At 37.2% G+C, this 22,544-nt stretch overlaps 1 protein-coding gene across 2 annotated transcripts in view; it reads right to left on the bottom strand.

Annotated features, from left to right (window-relative positions):
- COL4A2 (collagen type IV alpha 2 chain) overlaps positions 1–22,544 on the bottom strand; it is a 217,187-nt gene that overhangs the window by 74,556 nt on the left and 120,087 nt on the right. For both annotated transcript variants that reach the window (XM_034426847.3, XM_034426846.3), the window contains exons 5-13: positions 12,845–12,979; positions 12,707–12,751; positions 8,780–8,896; positions 6,136–6,207; positions 3,809–3,844; positions 3,645–3,707; positions 1,819–1,854; positions 872–913; positions 146–232 (exon numbers count right to left, since the gene is read on the bottom strand). In XM_034426847.3, coding sequence (XP_034282738.2) covers positions 146–232; positions 872–913; positions 1,819–1,854; positions 3,645–3,707; positions 3,809–3,844; positions 6,136–6,207; positions 8,780–8,896; positions 12,707–12,751; positions 12,845–12,979 — 633 coding nt within the window. The remainder of the gene's footprint in view (positions 1–145; positions 233–871; positions 914–1,818; positions 1,855–3,644; positions 3,708–3,808; positions 3,845–6,135; positions 6,208–8,779; positions 8,897–12,706; positions 12,752–12,844; positions 12,980–22,544) is intronic.

The raw sequence follows: 22,544 nt of genomic DNA, 5'->3' as shown, positions 1-22,544 counted from the left end.
ATAATGATAAAAGATGTTGATACAGAAAAGGCTGCAGCAATCCAATATAGCAAAAGAGAGACCTACAGTGGGGAACGCTAGATAGAGCAATTCTATTTTTCAAAGGAATGAATAATCTGTAATTTTCAATAATATTTCTAATTACCTTGTGTTCACTTAGAATTTCATCTATTGAACTGATTAATTCTCCCGTTGATGGGCACCCAGGTGGACCAGGAGATCCAACTTCACCCTTCAGAAAAGCCACAAAGATAAGTTTAATAGGCAAAATGAAAATTTAAACAATATGGAACATACATTCTTTGAACTCAGTGAAAGTGAAGAACATTTGATTCTCAGAACCTGAAGAATCTGAAGCAGGGGTAAAATCCTACCAGTTTTCTCTCTCCATTCAGAACGGAGCTGCTGCAGCCTGTCCCTTTTAAAGTAGTCCCCAGGAGGGAAGGGGACCGGGGGGGGGGAGCAGCTGGAATGGAGCTGTTTTTGTGAAAGGCAGGAAAATTGGGAAGGGGACTTTCCTGCCTGTCATCCATTCCTCAATCTCAGCACAGGTAGGCAGGAATATTCCCTTCCCCATTTTCCTGCCATTCACAACAAGGAGTGGCTGGGAGGGGAGGGGAAGGGCCAGTGAGGAGCCCCTCAATGTGAGTGATGTCAAGTTGGCCATGCCCACCCAGTCACATGACCTCCTCCCAACAAGCCACGCCCATAGAACTGGTAGGGGAATTTTTTTAATTTCACCACTGATCTGAAGACAATGGATGGATTGAAGAACAGGGATTTTAAAAAGACTGCATTTCTAGTATTGTAATCTGACCTCAAAAACAATTTGTCCACTACAGTAAATGCAAATTGATTAAATTCATTTTACCTTTTCACCCTTCTCTCCATAAAAGCCAAGACCTCTATAGCCCTGAAATGACAGTTAATGAACATTTAATTTATGCTTACATACTTAACCAAATGGCATGCCAGAAACTACATGTTCCTCTGTAATATCAGGACTTTAATACTGTTTTACATCAAATAAAATAATTCTTTTAGACACTTTGGTCAATTATTTACTTAGACTATATACTTGAGATTTGATGTGTTCTATAACTTACGTTAAGTTCCTACTGAAAAATTAATGAATGAAATATTCAATGTATATTCAATCAATAATACTAATTATAATACTTTAACGCCATCAAACAACAACATCTGACTATTCCAGGTGCTTGGGAAGGTTTTTATATAGGGATGAAAATGCCAAATCCTGTCTAAACATCTGGCTGTGTGATCAACCATAATGCTTTCATTTTGATTTCTTCCTATAAAATTGAAGTTCCTATGTAGACTACAAATGCCTTCTTGCTGATGGTAAATTTGTGCATACCAATTTGTACTCCTAGGGATAGGATTTCAGCCAAATGAATAGTTTGTAGCTATATAAAGTCAGTGAAAAAATGCATAACTGCCTCAGTTTTTATAACTTTAGGGCCAATGCAATTTGATCACAGGAATGAATGGGAATAATTAACTTTCTTCATTTACACTTCTGCCTGTTTATCTGAGTCAGATCCAAAGATTCTATTTTCAGAGGAAAAGTTAATGCAATATTAAAGAATTTTGTATGAACCAGCACTAAAACTCAAAAAAAATTGTTCAAAACTGATTTCATGTAAATGTTTATTCCACTGTTTATCCCAACAATTTACAGTATTACAATATCTCATGTTCCTCTTTCAAACAACAACAAAAAACATTGTAGACATTTTGAATCACCTCAGAAAACATCAGAGTCTATAAATCTAAGGTGAGTCCTCAAATACTTACAATGGGCCCTGGAGGTCCTGGGGGTCCTGGAAGTCCCTAAAAACAAAGTTTTAGAAACTGAGTAATCTCTTAGAAGTGTTCAATTCATGTAAATACATGGAAAAACATCAATTACTTAACTTACTGTCTACTAAGTCTACTTAAAATACATACATTAAAAAAAGAGAATTCTAAGTAAAAGTAATACATATTTAATTTTTAGTAATTTATTTTACTTATTAAATTATAAGATTGTTAAACTTTATTTAAACAGAAGGGAAATCAGGAAATTTTAAAATTTGTGATAATCTACATTTCATATACATCATACACCGTCTTGGTTACTTGGAGCTGCCATCTGTGAGGATGTGACCACTCCTCACAACATTGAAGTAATGGAAACTCTCCCTTCAAACTGATGCTCCGCTACAACATTCCATTATGTAGATGATGCAGTTGTACTGGCCCAGACCCAATTTGGCTTAAATGGTACAAGACTACATAGTCCCCCTTACAGTGGGAGTGCAGATTTAACTGAGTTTTAATCTTTCCTGGTGCATGGAGATGTTGTTATGAATAAGCTACTGTTACTGAAACAGTTGGAATTTTTATTGTAAGTGCTGATTATTTATATTGCTTTAATTCTGTTTACAGATAAGGAGTATTTAAGATGCTCAGAATTAGCAGTGATTGGTGTAACATATAAGCCTAGTAAAATAATACCACCACCAACATCCTCTCTTGTTTTCAATTGTAGTGAGATACTACAGAGTTCAATAATAGCAATATCAAGATCCTCACTTTTGCTAGATGCCAAACCTGTCACCTGAACAGGTTAAAAACTTTTAAGTATTTGGATGTCAATTTTCAGTTCCCTAGCAGACAGTTTTCATCTCTGAATTATATACTGTAGAGAGCACAGAAGTTGGATATCATCATTCCTAGGTCAATTCTTTATCTCTGCAATCATTATAAATAATAGCATCTGAGGGAGATGAGTGGTTGAGAAATGTGAAATATAAATAAATATACAAATAAATAAAACTATTCTTCATAAAATCCTCCACACACTTTGGATTGTAAGGGATATGGTTAACCATATTCGCCTACCTGTTAAGACTAGTTCCATTAGCATTAAATGGAAAAGAGAGCAAATGCTGCATTATTACAATTTCTTTCAAGAAATTTTATCATAGATGAGTTCTGATCAGGCTAAACTAGCATCAAGATAATGGGTTAAGAACTTGCATTTACCTTCCACAAGAAGCCATGTTAGAAACTTAGCTTTAGCGCCTGTTAAATATTTAAATCATCTTATAGTATCAGTATTTAGAAAAGCTTTAACATCAACACATTTCAATATGATACCCAGACGAGTACTGGAAGAACAATATAGCTAGCTTTGTCCACATAAGCTAGAGGCATATAAGTCACTCTTCTTCTAATGTTCTTTTAACAAGGATAACTGCATGTTTTACAAATCTTCTTTCAGTCAACTTCCTAAGCCACGCAGGTTTATTTTATTTTCACTAATTATTATCCAATCAGAATAACACAATATTGTATTTTTCAATGTTGTGCAATTTTGTTGAATTGTATTTGAGTGCTTGAGTCTTCGGAGAAAGGTGGCATACAAGTTGAACAAATAAATAAATAAATATTTAGAGCATGTCAGGAATTTATTACTGTTTCTTAATTCTTAATTCTATTGCTTTATTATTATTCTGCCTTATTGTTGATTTTTGTTTTTATTGTTTTACTGTTTTTTTAATTGAAATTTCCTAGTTGTTGGCCATAATAAAGAATGCCAAACTACTGTCATAGTATCAGAATTTTATAATACTTACAGGAAGACCTGGGTCTCCTTCTAGACCAGGTTCACCCATCAGTCCGGGAGCACCTTGTGGTCCCTATAAATGAAGATATTTTTTCAAAATAATAATTGTGCTTTATTTTATTTTACAGGTAGCTAATTTTATTATAGAAATTTATCTATCCCAATGTTACTTACAATGAAGCCAGTTAAGCCCGGGTCACCACGATTTCCCTAGAAAAGAACAATTTAAAATGGAAAATGTGTTTTAGTAAACTTGAATATAATTTTTTGTATACTACTAAAACTCTCATTCCTGTAACCTTTAACCTTTAACACACCAAAATGGTGCATCGTAGGGCAACAATTTTTGAAACAAGATACCTCAAATGGGCTCATTTACAGAATGTGAACAAAATCCAGAAGCCACTATTCCCATGGAACTGAAATTTGGCAAATGTTGTAATACATTTTATGATATAACATAACATAAAATGTCATAAAATATTTCCTTTTCTGATGTTTGACTGTGCTATGCAGTTCAACATGGGCTATTTTCAAGGCAGATACATCTCTGGATGTATCCCAACTTTTCCAGTGAATACAGTACATTAAACACTCTGTCATTGTTGAAGGAATTATGGAATCTGATAAGGAATTATTTCTGAAACTCTCAGAGATCCACAAATAGCACTTTGTAGATTTCTTACAAAAACCTTTATGGCTATTTGTAAAATCTGAAAGTTAAAAGTGAATAGAAAAATCAAGTTCTGTAAATACAATGAAATCTGCACTTATAACTAAAAGAAAAGGAGTTATTTGTGTGTGGTGTGCGTGTATGTGTGTGTGCATATATGTCTATACACATGCAGTATAGTATTGTTTATTGAATAGCCCGAAGGCCTTTTCAAACAAAACAGAAAAGAAAAAGGGAAAAAGATAAAACAGTTACAAAAATAGCAATCTAAAAATATATGATAAATGACATTAAAATTTTACAATATCAAATTTCAATAGCTACGTTGCCAAGACTAGATAACCCAAATAGGCTAGCTCCTCTCTAACTGAGCTCATCTTCCTTACAATCGATTAAATGTTTTTTGATATAACTGGCTCGTATTGCAGTCATTCTTTTAAGGTATCGAGTGATTGCTCTTACCAGGGGAGGAGAGTCAGCCCTCAACAGAAATGCTAATTTTTGGCTTATATTCCAGTGGGGAAATTTATTTATAATTGGGGACAGATATTGTTTTCTTACTTCTTGATAGAGACTACATTCGAATATTATATGTGCCGTGTCCTCCACGACGTTTACCCCACATATGCATATTCTTTTGTCATACGGGATTTTCCGATAGCGGCCGAATCTAACATTGGTATCTAGAAGTTCGAATCTAAACTTAACAAATAACTGTCTCTCCACTGATGGCATTTCTAAATGTAAATACTTTTCCAGAGTGTTTTAACTGCTGTCAGCAGTTTAAGGGAATGATTAGTTGAAAGGGTTGCCATGTCCATTTGCCCATGTATATCTTTAATCTGTTGTTTAACTTGGTTCAGTGTGTCACACAATGGGAACCCTACGCCATATCGGTTCAATATTTCTGACAGCCGGGTTAGCCAGGAATACCTTTGAGGATTTGAAATCTGCTGTTCCTCTAGACATATTTTAGGGAGTCTGCTGGCATCCATCTGGGTCATTTTTAGCCAGTAGGCTACTGCCCTAGTGATTGTATAGGTGTACAGTGAGAAATGTCCCAATTCAGCTCTGACGGCTGCAGCTGAAGTGGAATTGTTTACCCCAAGCATCCTCCTTAACAAATTATTTTGAGTTCTCTCTAATATGGGGGCCTCTGTAAGACCCCAAATTTCAGCACCATAGAGCATGATCGGAACAAGTTTAGCCTGAAAGACTTTACGAAGAGGTAAAATGGAGGTTGGTTGGATTCGTTTACTTAATTTGGATACAAGGCTTGCTCCTGCTCTGACCTTTTGAGAAAGGTATTGATGGTGCGGAGTCCAACCTCCTGCACTGGAAAAAACAATTCCGAGATAAGTATATTGGGTAACTTGCTCAATTTTTGTGTCATTAATCTGCCAATTGTGCTTTTTATTCTTATTGCCAAAGACTAAAACTTTTGATTTAGCTACATTTATAGTCAATATACACATGCAAACATGTATGTATATACACACATACACTAATGGAAGAATCATGTCTGTTTCACTTTGGTTTGGCTCAGCAACTTTAAAGAGCATACAGACATGCTTCTATTTAAACTCAAAACTGGCTGGGTTTTATAAATGAAAGCCACAATGTGGCTGCTTCATTTATGACTGCTAAAGAATAAAGCTAAGGAAAAATATGATAGTAAAACTTTAGTCTAGCCACTGCAAGTCTGTATTTGATAAATAAGGAAAATTATAGTTTTTGTCACTTATATGGAAACATCTGAGGCACTTATTTGAAAACAATGAGGAAAATATACTTTCCTAACAGATTATAACTGTTCACAGAGACTTACCCTGAACTGTATAGCTAATTCTTCAGGCAGTCCAAAAGGCTCCCCCTTCTGACCTTTGGGTCCCTGGATTCCCTAAATTAATTGAAAATAAAAAAAATTCAGCCGTTTATCCAGAATTGTCTGAGGATTCCTGCATTAGACTAGGTGTTGGACTAAAAGACCTCCAAATTCCCTTCCAACATACGATTCTTTTTCTTGAGGATTTAATAGGATCATCTCAAATGCTGGATATAGGTAGAATTCTTTCTACTATTTTGGAGGTTGGGGACCATTAAGACAACTTTAAGGTTTACATCATAATTTATATGTGATTCCTGAAAATGTGAATGGCTGTTAGCAATTGAAATTATTCCAAGGGTTAATTATGAAAAAAATAAAGAAAGTACAAAAGAGATATTGAAGGACCATGTGTAGTGCTGATACTGCAGATTGCTCTCTGCTTATTCTAAACCATCCAAATGAGAAGAGAGTGAAAAACTGGGCCATGTAGAGTCCATTTCCAAACCGAAAAGCCTGAAGTAAATTAGGGATTGGCAAGATCAGTTCTAGGATCAAATCCTCAAACCCTCTTTTGTGGCTTCCAGATTATGTCCCCTTGAAAATAATGCCTGAAAAACAGGAAAACATTTCCCCACCATTATGAGATCAGAGATAGTCTTTTCTTTCAGTACAAACTTGTAGTTGTGTCCCCTGCCACACCACCATAATTAGCTGTTAGGATGTGCCACTTAGAGGGCAATTCACAGACTTAGTCAGCAATTCCATGGTTCTCATTGTGGGTTCCCTATTACCTTATGGACCCAATTGGTCATATTCCTAATGTGCTTGCAATTGAAGCACACCTAGGCAGGCAGATCCAGGAATCCAGAGGTAGTGTCTCACAACTTGTGTTAGCTAGCTAGCTAGCTAACTAACCAACACAACTAACCCATATTTGTATCAATATTTTCTTTTCAGCATCGTTTGTCTTCTCCATGTCCACTGACGCTAGCAATTTTTATATTTTATGCAGTTTTATGTTCAAGAGGGTTGCTATATAGTTGATACAATTTCTTCACATTTATTTCATACCATTTACTTTTCTCCTTAGAATATTGCAAGTTTTTGTCTGCCTTCAGAAAATAAGCAATATTAAAAAACAATCCAGATCTTAATTGCTACGGCTTCAAAAAGTCTCTTGATAACTGCTCCCTGCTTGAAACTTAATTTGACCAGAAAACCTTTGCTCACTAAAATCTTTTAGAATTGATTTTGCTAGCTTTTTCTTTTCTTGAAACATGAGGACAACTGATGGAAATTTATTATTATTAATGCATAGACTCTGTTATCATGGTTCTTTGTCTCTCTTTGTCTATATGCCCAACATGGCACTTTAGGACTTTTAGATCTTGAGAAAGCATGTCACGTAGGGAAGCATAAAATCCTATTGTCCCTCTAACCGTAAGCCCTAGAACTGCTTGAACTCTGTACGTGCTTGAAGAAGAGCCCAACTGTTCCACAACTCAAGATGCACAATGATGCTTCTGTGTCTGATTGCCCTCAGCAAATCTCACCATGGGAGCCCCTGTAGATAGGAACTAACATTTGTTGAATATTTCAAGCCTGCCTGTTGTGGAAATAAGATTGCCATCTGGACTAAACCACCTGGTATTCTGAGCCCTGGTAAAGTATACCATTCTACCCCTTGTGCTCCAGACATACAAAAGATGTGATGTAAACTTTCATGCAGCTGAAAAAGAAATAAATAAACAAACTTCCTAAACTATCTCCCTCATTATAAAGAAACTCGGAATAAAAAATATATATATAGATCTTCAGCACTCCATCAACCACAGCTCTTCCAATGACTCATTTCCTAACTAAACATTAGTTATCATTGATTAATAAATTAAAACATTTGTTTACATAGTCAAACCCTTTCTCCCATTTGAAATTAAAATGGGTTATCTTCATAGAATGATCAAATAATTCTTCAAATGTCATCTAATTTTGTCTCAAAGTGGCAAACCTGTTTCTATGAATTAGGAATTTAGGTGATCCCTGATCCAACTCCATTTCTATTTCTTTGAGTAGCAGGGTTTGTTGTTGTGGTGGTTTTTGCCACAAAGAACCCTCAACAAGATACCTTGTTTTCTCAGATACTACTCACCAAACAGAGGAAAATTAATTATTTCTTCACTTTAAAATATGTTATATATCCCTATGAAATTGAGCAAGTTCTTTCAGCCCAGAAAGGACAAGTATTTTTGCAACTTTATTAATGTGTCTCAAAACAACAAAGCAGATTTTAAACAAAGATTTTTTTTTAAAAAAAATCCTGTCAATTATTATGATTTTTCTCCTCTGAAAATTATCATTATAATCAATCATGGTCCTCAATTAATGTACTAATATGGTGAGCACATAGGATGACTGAACTGCAAAGTTTTCTAAAATGACTGGAATTTCCTTCTGATAATTATGTTTCAGCTTTAGGCAATGCACCTTTTGTACTTCAGCATATAATCCTAATGTGGTAGATTCACAAGAATGCTGGGCTTCCTCCAGCAATGGAAACCCTTTTCTCTCACTTAGTAGAAGGGAACAATCTACTCTTGATTTTGCTGTTAGCTTTATGTTGACATATTCAGTGTTCATAACTTACAAAAAACCCAGGAGTCCCAGAAGGTCCCTGAATTCCCTGTGAGCCTGGATCTCCCTTGGTCCCATTGCAACCATCGTGGCCTGGTTTTCCTCTTGATCCTCCCTCACCTGGGTGACCCTATGGAGACAAAATAAATACAGTTATGACCTGCTTTTTTTTTGCTTTCTTCTTCTTGGCTTTCTTGGAATTCTTAAATGTTCTTACATTAATGCAAACAATTGTTCTACAGGAATAAATGGAATAAAAAAGTATAATTTAATTCTATTCTATTAAGAATACTATTCTATAGTTCAAACATATGTCTTTGAGAATATGAAAAGAAACAACTAGAAACTGAGGCTGCATTCTATATGTAACCTTTTGGAAGTTGACACGTTCTGTATATGCATGACCTGCCCTGACAAATGTGTAGTGAAATAGGTTTAGTAACTAATAAAAAGGAGATCTTTTTCCAGGAATTACAGTATATAGCTTAGCACCAAGCTAATTATTTTTACCAGGACAAAAATCAAAGAGCACCAGCTTAACCATGTGTGCTTGGATCAAAAGCAGAAGAAAGTGACCTGAAGTAAGCAACATCTTGAAACAAGAGTGATAGATAAAGAGGAGTAAATCCTTAATTCTCCATCAAGAACCCATTTCTCCCCTATCAGTCATGAGGGACTAAGGAGTCAGTGCCACTGGGTCTATCTTTCCAGCCAGCATTCTATATATCTTGTCAATTAAATCACAGTTGTGTGAACTGCAGACTATGTACTGCAACAGAGTATGAATGGTGCTTCCTTCATTAGGTATTGAAACCCCATTGGAACCACAGAATGACTGTGTTGTACTGTGTGGGGAAGTATCTTCTGGAGGCATGATATTATGCTAAAAAAAATTGCCTTAGGAATTTGTTCAGGTTCTAAATCGCTGAAGATTATTGTAAATACTACTTTTACCATTATAGGAATGGGGGGAGGGGTTAATTATTAAAAATGACTTTCAACATAGTTTTAGAATATTGGAGAGTAATTTAAAAAAAAATGTGATGACAAATATCTATGAGTAAATGAATGTCATTAAAATGTGTGTGAATACTATTGATACGCCTTTACCTATCTTAATTCTGTGGTGGAAAATGGTTTCCATAAGTAGGCTATAAGTTGTTCATGAGAGTAAGTCACTCTAGTATACCGTCACTTCTCATGCAAATTTTGTTGTATTTTAAATCTGTGAGTTAGAATTGAGGAAGAAAACAGCCACTAATCCATTTCATCCATTATCCTTCTTTCCAAAGGAAAACAAATGGCTCAAATTTTATTCATAGTTGATTGATACTTTTGCTATTCCTATTGATATTAATATCAAATTATATAAGAGAAAATGAGAAATAGTTACAGAAGGTAGGAGTTATTATTGGATACTTTCTTTTTCAAGGATTTAGCTTACTACCAAATCTAAACATTCCTGGGACTGACATTGGAAAAGGGTAAGTTTTTTTTTTAGCTTGCTGACTCATTCTTGGAGCAGACAAACATACAAATTTAATGCTACCCAAACGAAAAAGATATTCAGATCACATGCTCAGGACAATGGCTTCCAGAAGAAGAAATCATCAAGACAGGGAAGGTAGGCTAGTGAAGGAAGAGAATCATTCTTGAATTCAGAAAGCTCTGGAACAGCTCAAAATGGAATTTTTCAGACTGCAAAAAGTTTTATGTCAAAAACTCTAATTCTAAATGTCCCTGGCTGGATGTTGCATGATAATGCCAAATATTTTGAAGTAGTAGAAATAGACGACCCCATTATGCTTCCTGTTCGTTTCCTAAAGACACAGCAGCTACTTACATTTTAGAGGAATACATATCAAGGAAATAATATTATATCTCTACATCGAGGAGCATACTGTATATGCTCCAAGAAATCTCCAAGAAGGGCCAAACAAGGAAAGAATAAATGGTGGTGAATGATCTGGCTCCTTTGTGCTTATCTAAGCTATGCTATTTTTATTAAAGGAACTGGGGTAAAAAACAGAAAATTATATTTAGCTTATCATATATGATAAATGAATCCTCCATTGTGCTTCATACTTGAAAATTACTACTGGCTAGTTTTCCAGATCATGTGAATATAAAATTTGTGTGATCACTGCCCATAAAATCACATGGCTTGCTTTTTCCTTTTCTCTGTCTTCAGGATATACTCTGCAGCATCTGCAGGCTGCTTTTCCTTGTATGACCTTACATTACCTTTCATTTGCTGCCTGAAGGCAAGTCCCATGAAAATTAATGCAACATCCATATGTGGAAAAAGAAAAGGGTTTTCCAGCTTTAGCTCTGCACTGCAAAACACATTAGAAGGGTGGGTGAATGAGTCAAGTAGCTGAAAATAGCCATTTGGAATTTCATTTTAGTGATGCATGTGGATGGTAAAAAAAGGTCTGATGTCAAAGGGCATGGAAGAGGAAGCTGGTACTGGGAAATCTGTCTGGGGATTTCTGTGAAAGTGTCTACGAATAAATGTATTTTGCTTATTATTTTATGCAAGGCAGCAGTTAGAAACTCTACTACCCAAGAATGCTTCTCCCTTCATTTCTCATGGCTCTCATGTCCAGAATTTGGCAAAGGGTGAAGTAATAGATGTTTAAAATTTACACCAGATTGTTTTCTGTTTAAATGCTTTTCAAGGGAATATTGCTATGCCCCAACATTGTGGACAATTTTCTAGGGAAGGTTGTACAGAAGGTTATTGCATTACAACTTCAAAGGACTCTGGAAGAAGTAGATAATCTGGATCCCTTTCCGTCAGGGTTCAGTTCTGGGTATAGAACTGAGATGGACTGATAGCACTCTTGGATGACCTCTGGTGGGAGTGAGGTGGGGTGGGGTGGTGCGACTCTCTTGTTTTTCTTGATTTCTAGACACCTTTGGATACCATCAATCACAGTATGCTTCTGGACCAGCTTCAGAAATGGAGGGTGGGTAGTGCTGGTTCTATTCCTCCCTGCAAGGTTGGTTCCAGGGCAAAGAGATCCAGCCTGTGGCCCCTCTTTTGTGAAATACCTCAGGGCTTGGAGCTCTCTTCCCTCCTATTTAACATCTACATGAAGCTGTTGGTTGAGTTGGGGGTGAGATATTGTCAGTGATACCCAGCTTTATATCTATACCCCAGGCTGTCTGATTGATGCTGTGGAAGTTCTGTCTCAGTGCCTGGAGGCTATGGAGGCCTGGATGGGGTGCAACAGGCTTCAGCTCACTTCAGGCAAGACTAGGTGGATCTGGATTTTTGAACCTCCTGCTTCTGGGGATCCTCCATCTTTCGTTCTGGATGGAGTAGCACTGCTGTAGATAGATCCAGTGCATAATCTTGGGGTCCACCTGGATTCATGGCTCTTGCTCAAAGAGCAAGTAGAAGCCATGGCTAGGAGGGCTTTCACATAGCTCAAGGCTGTGCATCAGTTGCACTTGTTCCGGGATCGTATTTTGTGTTTTTTGTTTTATTTTAAGCTGTCTAGAGTCACATAAAAGTGAGATGAGTGCTATTTAAATCTACTAAAGAAATATTTTTAAAACAGATTTCTCTTCAGCATGCAAAACATTAATTCTAATCTCTGCTCTCTATTCTGACTATGCCTGAGATCTAAGATTCAACCCACCAAGATCATGGGACAGTGCAGCATGAAAATTCATCAGCATCGCCTATGTATAAAACAGCTAAAAAACATTTATTTCAGCTAGTGTTTAAATAAGTTTTAAAAACATGATTATGGTTTGTTTTTAATGCTGATTTTGTATTTTATACTAGTCTGAGTTTTGCTGGAGAAAAAATGAGCTGTTTTTTTATCGTATGCATTATTTGGTTGCTTATACTGTAACTTGAATTATTTACAGGAAAGACTATCAAAACAGTTTCAAATTTCAATACAAGGAACAAACAATTACTTACAGGAACTCCATCTGCACCGGGAAACCCTGTGACTCCTCTTTGTCCCTACAATGAAAAGGGACACATGATGTTGCAGTCACCTACTTTTTGCATTTGTTCTTCACAGTGAAGTTGACTTCTTAGAAGTTATAAAATTACCGCTTCTCCTTTCGGTCCAGTAATGCCAGGTCTACCTCGTTCACCTTTGTCCCCTTTGTGCCCTGAAAGTCCTGGTATGCCCATCACGCCCGATGGCCCAGGGAATCCTTGCTGTCCAAGCAGTCCTGGCTGGCCCTGTAAACAACAATCCACAAAAGTTTTCAGGTACTGCTGAAAATAGACAAGTAAAGATACTTCTGCCTTTGCAGTTTCTAAAAACTTCAGGATCACAAAACTTAAATCAAAGTTTAGTGTGAGTTTAATGCTAATGCCCAGTCAGAAATCTGCACAGCATTTCATTAAGTAGCAGTTCTTCCATATTTTCTGTTGATCATCAAAATATAGAGATGATGAGGGTGCTGGACAAGCTGGCCACAGGTGGCTTTTCCTGTCAGCAGATGACAAGGGATTCCATTTTTCACCAAGGCGCTCTGAGAGATGAAGTGACAGAAATGCCACAGCATCAGCAGAACATCTTCCATCAGTTATGTTTAGGATGATTTCAGTCCTTCCATCCCTCCAGTCTGTTGTGAGACATTTGCTAAACATTTTGCAATATTAATGAAAAAAGAATGTACCAAATGGGATATTGGCATGTAGAGTGTTTTCTCTCATTTTAGTTAACATCTTCATGAAACTTCTGGAGAAAGTCAGCAATTGATTCTTTTGCCTGGCCCAGGGTAAGATACCATCATTAGAACCAATCAAAATATAATACTTACCAGGACCAGGCAGAAGACTATGGATGTTCTAAACCAGGGGTCAGCAACCTGTGGCTCTGGAGCAGCATGTGGCTCTTTCATCCCTCTGCTGCGGCTCCCTGTCGCCGGTCAGCTCCACAATTGTTAGGGCTTTTGGTTAGGACAGGTAGAGGAAAAAGGATACCACTCTAGGAGGAGACTCTATGGTGGGGGAACCAGACTTTCAGTCGGCTCCAGAATTGAACGAGGGGCTTCCTGTTAGGACCTTTGCGGCTCTTTGAGTGTTTAAGATTGCCGACCCTTGTTCTAAACCAACATCTAGACTCTAGAGCAAAGAAGCGCATGAAACAAGTGACACTGAATCCCAGCAAGACAGAATAGTTATTTGTTCAGAAAGCATGAGTTTCTGGTGCCCCTTTGCTCTAATTTTGAACAGGGTTGTTTTCACCTTGAAATGGAAGGTCAACAACTTGATCATCCTCCTAGATTCATGTGCCTACCACAGGTGGAGAATATGATGGGGGAAGGCCATTTGACCAGATTCAGCTTTTGAGAAAAGGTGGTTTTAGTGATAGCTACTCATAGCTCTTACTACTTTGAAGATGGACTACTAAATATGTTCTATTTATATTTATTCTATTGAAGGCTACTTGAAATTCAATGATCCTAGGTAAGAACTGTTTCAGAAGCATTACATCAGGGATGCCCTGGTTTCCTGTTTGTTTCCAGGTACATTTCAAGTTGCTAGTTATTACTTATAAAGACTTACACAACTTAAGTTCAGGTTATCAAGGTTAGGGACCATCTGCTCCCTAAAGAATATACCCCTTTTTGTTCAGTCCACCTGTAACAGGACATTTGGTTTTGTCTCCTCAGCAAAATAAAATGGCTTGGATTGGAAGTAAGCCTTTTCTACAACTGTCCTTTCCTTGTGGAATAGGTTGCCTCCCCCCCCACCCCCAATTCCTATATTTTTGTAGAGAAACAAAATACTGGCTATTTAAGAGAGAATTTGGAACTTGAGATATGTGATTTCTTCTAACTATTACACTTAGTTACATTCTAACTGTTATTTCTGTTTTTCTGATTGTTGTATTATTATTGTTATACAAAGAGCATTACTGTTGTTACTGTTAATTTATGAGTTTTCTTACTTGGATATTAGCAGCCTGGAATCTTTAGAGCTGTAAAAGTTAGTTGGGTAAATAATAAGAAACCGCTGATAATAAACTCAGTCTGAAACAAATGCTCATACAAAAAGGAAGGCTTACATTGCAGTGGTGCAATGCCATTTTTGTATGAGCCATGGCAAATGCCCCTGCAATTTTGTAGATGGAAAGCTTTCTACAGTAAGGGGAAGTCTGAAGAAAACCCACACAACCTTTCTCTGCCTCTGCAGGTACATTCAGTATGGCTACATAACTAGACAAATACAGATAATTATGAAATGGTAACAAAGAGATATGAAAATACTAAATCTTTACTGCCTTCTAGTGATTATCTGGATTTTTGCAGTATAATAGCCCTATTTTTAACTCGGACACCAACACTGAAATAAAGGTTAATATCTTGGTTTCTCTAAATTGGAAAATCTTAATAAGCACTGAAAGCATCAGTGAAACAGAGGCTTGGTTCTTATTTGTAGTTGCAATTTCTACTGATACAAGGTACAAAATTGCCCAGAGCACATTTCCTGATTTCATAGTTGCCTTTGTTCCATCACTGCTGTGCAATGAAAGTTTCTCCCAGTTCAAAGAAGATTATCAGAAGTACTGATTTTGCAAACATGATGGTTGTAGAAGGAATGTTGTTGGTTTCACACACTGCAATTAGTCATATTACAGTACATTTTGCTTTATTTGGCTTAGCAACATGTGGGAACCCACCACTGTGCTCTCTAAACCACGGCTTATGGGATATGAACCAGGATGCAATAACTTACTCAAGTGTCCCTGGATTCTTGGCACAATGTGTGAATCTAGTATTTGTGTTTGCCATCACTAGTGTATTTAATTTGTTGGTAGCCAAGTCCAAATCCCTATTCGGCCAGGAAATCCTGAATAAGGATTTTAGCCAAAACATGCTGGGCTTCACGTCAAAACACCAATTTTATAACATACAGTTCTTCATTTTTAATTTTCCAAATAGACCTTTAGATGGCACTAGTTGCCTACACTCTTAACATTATGTATAGAGTTGCACTTTTAGGAAATAGGGGCTTTCAATAACTTAAGTCCCATAATGGTTAGAAAGCTAGCAGAGCAACTAGAAAGGTGAGGTATTATTTTTGCTTGTGCAAAATCTACCAAAGGAAATGCCAATGAACAGCAGTCTGTTTGCTGGCACCTTCTCTGGTAATTACTAAACTATCCCTGATTCCTTTTTCCTACCTATTTTTTTATAAATGGGCATTTGGTACGTATGGCCACATTTTTTAGAAAATGAAAGATGGGTAATTGCTTTTTTGGAATTGTGCCCAGCTGATATACTCAAAGAAGAAGAAGAAACCCACCCTGGAAAACCAGAAAGAGTGGTAAGTGATCATCAGCTTGCTGACCTTGGGTAAGTCACTCTCTCAGCCCAACCCGCCATGCAGGGCTGTTGCTGTGGATAAAATAGAAGGAGGAAGTTGTTTGGATATGTTCACCACCTTCAATTATTTGTAAAAACAATAAAACTCGGGATACGAACAAACAAACAAATAGCATATCAAATTATTAATAGCCTTTGGAAAATAGTTGTTACGATTGGCACAGTTAAAGGAAGACAATATAAGGTGGATGATTAGATAAAAGACCGTGATATTTCATGATAATTACAAATTATTACTAATCACAGATTAGGATGGTTCTTGTAATCTAAAACAGTGTTTTTGTTATTGGCCCGATCAGCCACATGAGGACTACGGATTGCATTTTGTGAGAACATCACAATTACTCGCAAATTTGAAATACGTTCATGTACTGATAAGGCCTTTTCTGTTTGTTTCCTATGCTCTGTACAAGAAGATTGCATTTATAATGGCTAGCAAACATTCACATTCACATTCTACCAAAAAAAAGAAAGAAATGCAACCACTTCCTATATATCTTCTGCCATATTCTTGGTTCATTCTGCCTGCAGGACAAGTTATGAGATCGCATTGCTTAAAATGTTAATAGTCCAAGCTGTTTTTAAAATCAGGGGACTTCTACAGGTAATCCTCGATTTATGACCATTCTGTTCAATGACCATTCATAGTTACAACAGAATTGAATGGTGGTGGCAACTAGTCCTTATAGTTCTAGTAATCCCCAAACCCCACGGTCATGCAATCATTATCTGGGCACTCAGCAACTGATTTGCACTTACAATCAGTTGCAGCACCCTGCAGTTACATGATCTCCATCTGTAACCTTTCCTGCCAACTTTCTCAGGAAGTCAGCAGGCAAGCTGGCAGGAAAGGTAAATCTCCCCCACCTAAATTCTCTGCCTCAGCCTCTCTGTGCTTGCCCTCTGCCAGCTGTTCATGCACCCTTGTGCATCAGGGGTGGGTTCTACTTACCTTTACTACTGGTTTGCAACGGGGCAGCGTGCATGCTCTTCTGCGCAAGCGCAGAAACTTCTGCGCATGTGCAGAAGCATTTTGGTGATGTCGGGATCAGTGGGCGGAGCCTCCCACCGGTTTTACTACCGGTTCTATAGAACCGGTGTGAACCCGGGGCAACCCACCACTGTTGTGCATCCTCCCTGATCCTTGTCTTGACCCCCTCACCCCCTCATGCACCCTCCCTGACCCTCATCACACCTCCCTTACATCCTTATGCACTCCCATACACTTCAACACACTCTCCCTCTCTGACCTTTGCCCTACCTCCCTTGTACCCTTGTATAACCTCCCCAAGACTGCTGCACCTCCCTCACACTTTCATCCCCTCACTTTCTCCTCCACTCAGCAGCAGGCACTTACCTCCTATCTGTCTGCCAGTCTGCTTGCAAGCCACCTGGGACTTGCACGTTCCTGCCAGCTTCCTTACTGTCTTGGCTGTGGAGAGCTGGCAGGAAGTTGCCTCATGTAATAATTTAACTAGCAATGGCAACAAAGACTGCAGGGATTGCTGTAGCTAAGCAATGTGGCAGCATTTTAGGACTGCATCGTTTAGTGATGGAAATTTGAGTCCCAATTGGTGTTGTAAATTGAAGACTACCTGTATATCTGAGAAAACTAATCCATACACTGTTGTAATTAAAAGTAACTCCGTTGAGTTACAAAGCAGTTTGGTACCATAAAAATAACAAATATATGCGGCATATACCCTGAGCTGAAGAGATTTGTCAATGCCATGAGCACTACTTCACTAATTTACAAATATGTTCCAATAAGAATTTTTGCTACTTGTAATGTGTATTGCTATTATGAGTCAGAAGAGAAGCTCTGCAAGGGAACTATTAAATCCTCTGAAATCCCACACCATAGTTCACAGGATCCAAAGCATTCCCTTTTGCCTCCTGTTAGGAATCAATATGACATGAATGTCTGCCTGAAAGGCTGAAATTATGCAATAACATTTCAGTTTCATAAAGAAATTACTGAATCTTTTCTTCATGCTTGTAACTTTACTCTCCACCCCTATTCACAGCTTTTTTTAATAATGGGACTCTACTTCATCAAAGTTTTCCAATCAGTCTGACTAGAAAATTATGAACAGAAACTAGAATCCTGGTTGATAATTCTTATTTATTTCAAGGAACACAGGAGTACATTTCTGGATTAGAATTCCAGGCACATTGAAGCATGATTACTATCTACCCCAGTATGTACTCCTGAAGAACATTTTGATCTCACAGATGTGTTTTTCATACAAAGATATCATAACCTAAATAAAACATCAATCAACAGTACCGAAAACATTTATCAGATGTACACCCTTTTAAACAGCCATCATACTTTTAGTGTGCCTGAAAAACATTCCCATCAGAGTCTTGGTACTTAGTGACATAACTGGAGGGCTGGCTTCAAAAATTCATAACATTGGTTATAAATGCATTTATATTGTGCCTTATCTCTCTAAAATTACATTCTCTCAGAGATTTGGATGCCCCCCAAGCCTATTCACTCTTTGCAAAGCATTGGGGACATTGCTGTTTCCCCAGGTATTTGCTCAGTGGAATAGATGGTTTCTGTTATTATTGGGGTCATTGTTTAAACTGGGCACTGGGGGAGATGAAGTTATGTGCAGTGGGTTTATGCATTTTAATCCTGTAAGCCACTCACAGTCATGTGTGTGAGATGGGTGGTTATATAAATGACATGTATGTATACCGTGTTTTCCCCAAAATAAGACCCTGTCTTATATTATTTTGAACCCTGAAATAAGCATTTGGCCTTATTGCCATGTGCTCAAAAGCCCAATTGGGCTTATTATCAGGGAATGTCTTATTTTGGGAAAAACAGAATATATAAATGTATAAATAAATATTTGGGATGGCTACATGCAGATCTTTTTTCTGAACAAGTTACCTTTCTGCAAGCATCTTCCCCCTTTAGCTCAGGACTTCAGGATAAAGACCTATTATTCAGCAGTTATGAGTTTTCCCAGGTAATTTAGGGAAAACAATGAAGAGTTTCTGTGTCTTGCATTTCTGACAGGATGCTAATGGTGTCTATTGTAATATAGACTTGCTTTTCTGCATAGCATCATAACAGATGTCAGCAGCTGGACAAAATGACTGATCTCTGGATCCAATTATGCCAGAGAAGATTTATAATGCTATAAGTCCCCATTTTGGATTCTATATAACTTTCTTTTTTACAGTTTGGAAAATAATGAAGACACGACAGTGATGAAGTACTGCCTCAAAGTGATGGCTAGCTGGAGACAGTCACACATGTTGGGCCTCATTGACATTCCACTGCAATCATTTGGATGTTGCAGGTGCTGTATGTTTCATAGAATTGAGATGACATGATGAACTGTGGCACAACTTGAGAGTTTGAGCCTTCATCTTTGGCTAGAAAGGGCCCGCTAAAATTCTACAAGTGCTTCTGCAGTAGCATAGAGAAGGAGGAAGAACTCTTCCAAGCAACTAGAATAGGTCTGAGCTCAAGAATGGGCTTATAGTTCAATGTAGGGAAGGTACAGTAGAATATTTTGCTACTCATGGTCTCTTTTCCTCGGGTGTTGCAATGACTTCCTGTTCAGAGCTTTTCAGTGTTAATCAGTATCAATACGCTAGGCTCCAGCTGGGTTCCTATTTAGACATCTGCCTTTGCTAGAGCAGCTGCTTATCATATGGTAACCAGGCAGAATCAATCTTACCCCGTTCATTGCCTAATTTCCTTGATGCATCCATAATATGTAGACTAGTCTTTTTTTATAGTTCCCAGGCATTTCTTTGCCTCCCTGTGGAATCAAAAAATCAATCTTACCCAAGAGATCAACTGAGATATTATCCCTTCCATTTACATCTTTTTGTTCATATTCCAAGGTCAGGGGTGGTGGTGTTCTAATGGCATCCTTATCTTGCAAGACATGTTTGCTTGACCGTGGGATACTGAGTAGAAGACAGATGACCCTGAGGCCCTTAGGCTGGGAGGTGGGTGTGGGACAAATTCTTTTGCAGCTCAAGCTGTTTCCTGGATTGTTAAACAGTTTTCAAAGATGCTTGTCTTATTTCTTAGTTTGTCGTTTGGTTTGATTTTGACAGGACATCTTGGCTAGTATGGTAACAAACTGGCAACCAGGGAATAAATATATTATCTCTCAGCATTTAGATGTATCAAACATAGATTTGCCACAGAATATTGTCTCATCCCCATTTTCTTAAGCTGACAAGAATTCAAACCAGCATAAGTACAGGCCACTACTGGCTTGTGTCAGGTAAGTGCTTAAATGTCCTTAACACCAGCTTCTAAATGATGTATAAAAGCAAACTACAGAAACTGTATTACTAACTGAGATAAAAAAAATAGCAATATATGCCCAATTGAGGATAAATTATTCTTCTGTATGATGTATACCTGGCATGAACCTTCCAGAAGTTATAAAGATATAATCCAAGAGACACTATGGTTAATATTGCTTTCAGGAGAAATCAGGCAAGCATTGATGATGATGATGATGATGATGATGATGGCAGTGGTGGTGATGACAATGATGTTTTGGATGCTACCTGACTCAACCCTGTATTTCTCTTCCTAACATAGGTTTTACATCAGGGCAACCAAAGCTAAACTGACATCCAAAATGAGAGTACATCAAGGCCCACAATTTAGTTGTTTGTTGTCTTATGGCTACAAAGATCATGGATGATGATACTGTACAGGGATACCACTGGATGCAACAAAGCTGGAAATTTCAACTCAATGGGGAGAGACCTAGGTTTTTTCTTTAAACCAAAATATTTATATTAATGCTGGCAGAATTGCAACTCACATTTTCATTGCTGTTTAATAACACTGTGTAAACCAGACTCTTTTGCTAAATTTGATCAGCATAATAGTAAAGAACAATGCCATCTCTGCAAAGAAGCAAAAGAAACAGTAGACCACCTACTTAGCTACTGCAAGAAGATTACACAGACTGACTACAAACAATGGCATGGCAAAGTAGCAACAATGGTGCATTAGAACATCTGCAAGAAATAACATTTGCCTGTAAGCAAGAACTGTTGTGACCACAAATTAGAAAAAGAAATGGCGAATAAAAAAGCTAAAGTGCTCTGGGACTTTAGAATTTAAACAGACAAACATTTAACACACAACTCTAGATCTAATGATTGTCAAGAAGAAAGATAAAAATGTCTGGATAGTGGATATGGCAGTGCAGAATAGAAGCGAAAGAGAAAATTAGGAAAAAAAATAGCAAAACACAAAAACTTGCAGACAGAAGTAGAAATAGTCTGGCAAAAGAAAGCAAAAATAGTACCAATAGTGATAGGTGCCTTGGGTACAATCCCAAAACAACTGGATCATCATTTGAACACAATTGGCATTGACAAAACACCACCAGTCAATTGCAAAAGGCAGCTTTATTTGGAACAGCTTACATCTTGTGCAATACCTTTAACAGATCAAACAACAACATTTTCCTATCCCCAGTCCTTGGTAAGGACTCGATATGTGGATTAAAATGCCAAATCCAATCTAAATATAATGAATAATTATTATTTATTACACATTGTCCAACTCCCAAAGATTCTGGGATTGTTTGAGATTATAAAATTAGAGTTAGAAGAAAATTTGAAGTTAGTAGTCTATCCAAGTTCTATCTAAGTCTGCTCAAAATCCAAGAGACTTGGATAGAACTCTGCTCAAAATCAGTTTATGAGTATCTAATATTTGCACCACCTTTTAAATTTTACTCTACTTCAAATAATCAAGATAGAATTGATGAATTGACAATATTGCTATCCTTTGTCAATATGGCTGGGATTTAATTGCCAAAAAACACTTTTATTATTCAATGTGACAGGAAACATGGAATTCTTGGTCCAAACATCTGGAGGGCACCAGGTTAGAGCTGCTTTTAAATGTTTGCAACTCTAAATTTGATTAGGCTATTATTTACAGGACATTGTGAGGACATGATCTCAAAAAGATTCCAAAACAAACAAACAAAAAAAACAAACAAAAATTATGATATTTGGGAAGAAATAGGGCATTGGACTCATTTGCTGCTATAAAACAGATGTGTTGGAAACTTTTGAGACTGCAGCAATAATTCTCCTCTCTGTGTAAAAATAATGCACTCTTACAATAAAGGGGCTTTCAATGTAATTTTTCTAAAATACTAACACAGGAAAAAAAATCCCACAAAGTTTAGTCTAATTATCCTGTAATTTACTGTTCATTTAAATTGTGCTGCCCAGACATATGACATTTAGTCCCAGGAAATGAATTCCAATATAGTGATTCAGCTCTTAGATGGTTTCTTTTCTAATTACAAATAAAGAGCAAAATTAGCATACAATTCTCATGAAAATGCTTACTTAGAAATCTTGCCCAATAAAGCTTTTGA

This window comes from Pantherophis guttatus, chromosome 1, assembly GCF_059756535.1.
Source record: "Pantherophis guttatus breed Tessera chromosome 1, ASM5975653v1, whole genome shotgun sequence".
In the NCBI taxonomy this organism is placed as follows: Eukaryota; Metazoa; Chordata; class Lepidosauria; order Squamata; family Colubridae; genus Pantherophis; species Pantherophis guttatus.
Note: the sequence above shows the minus strand (reverse complement) of the source record. Positions and strands in the feature narration are given on the sequence as shown.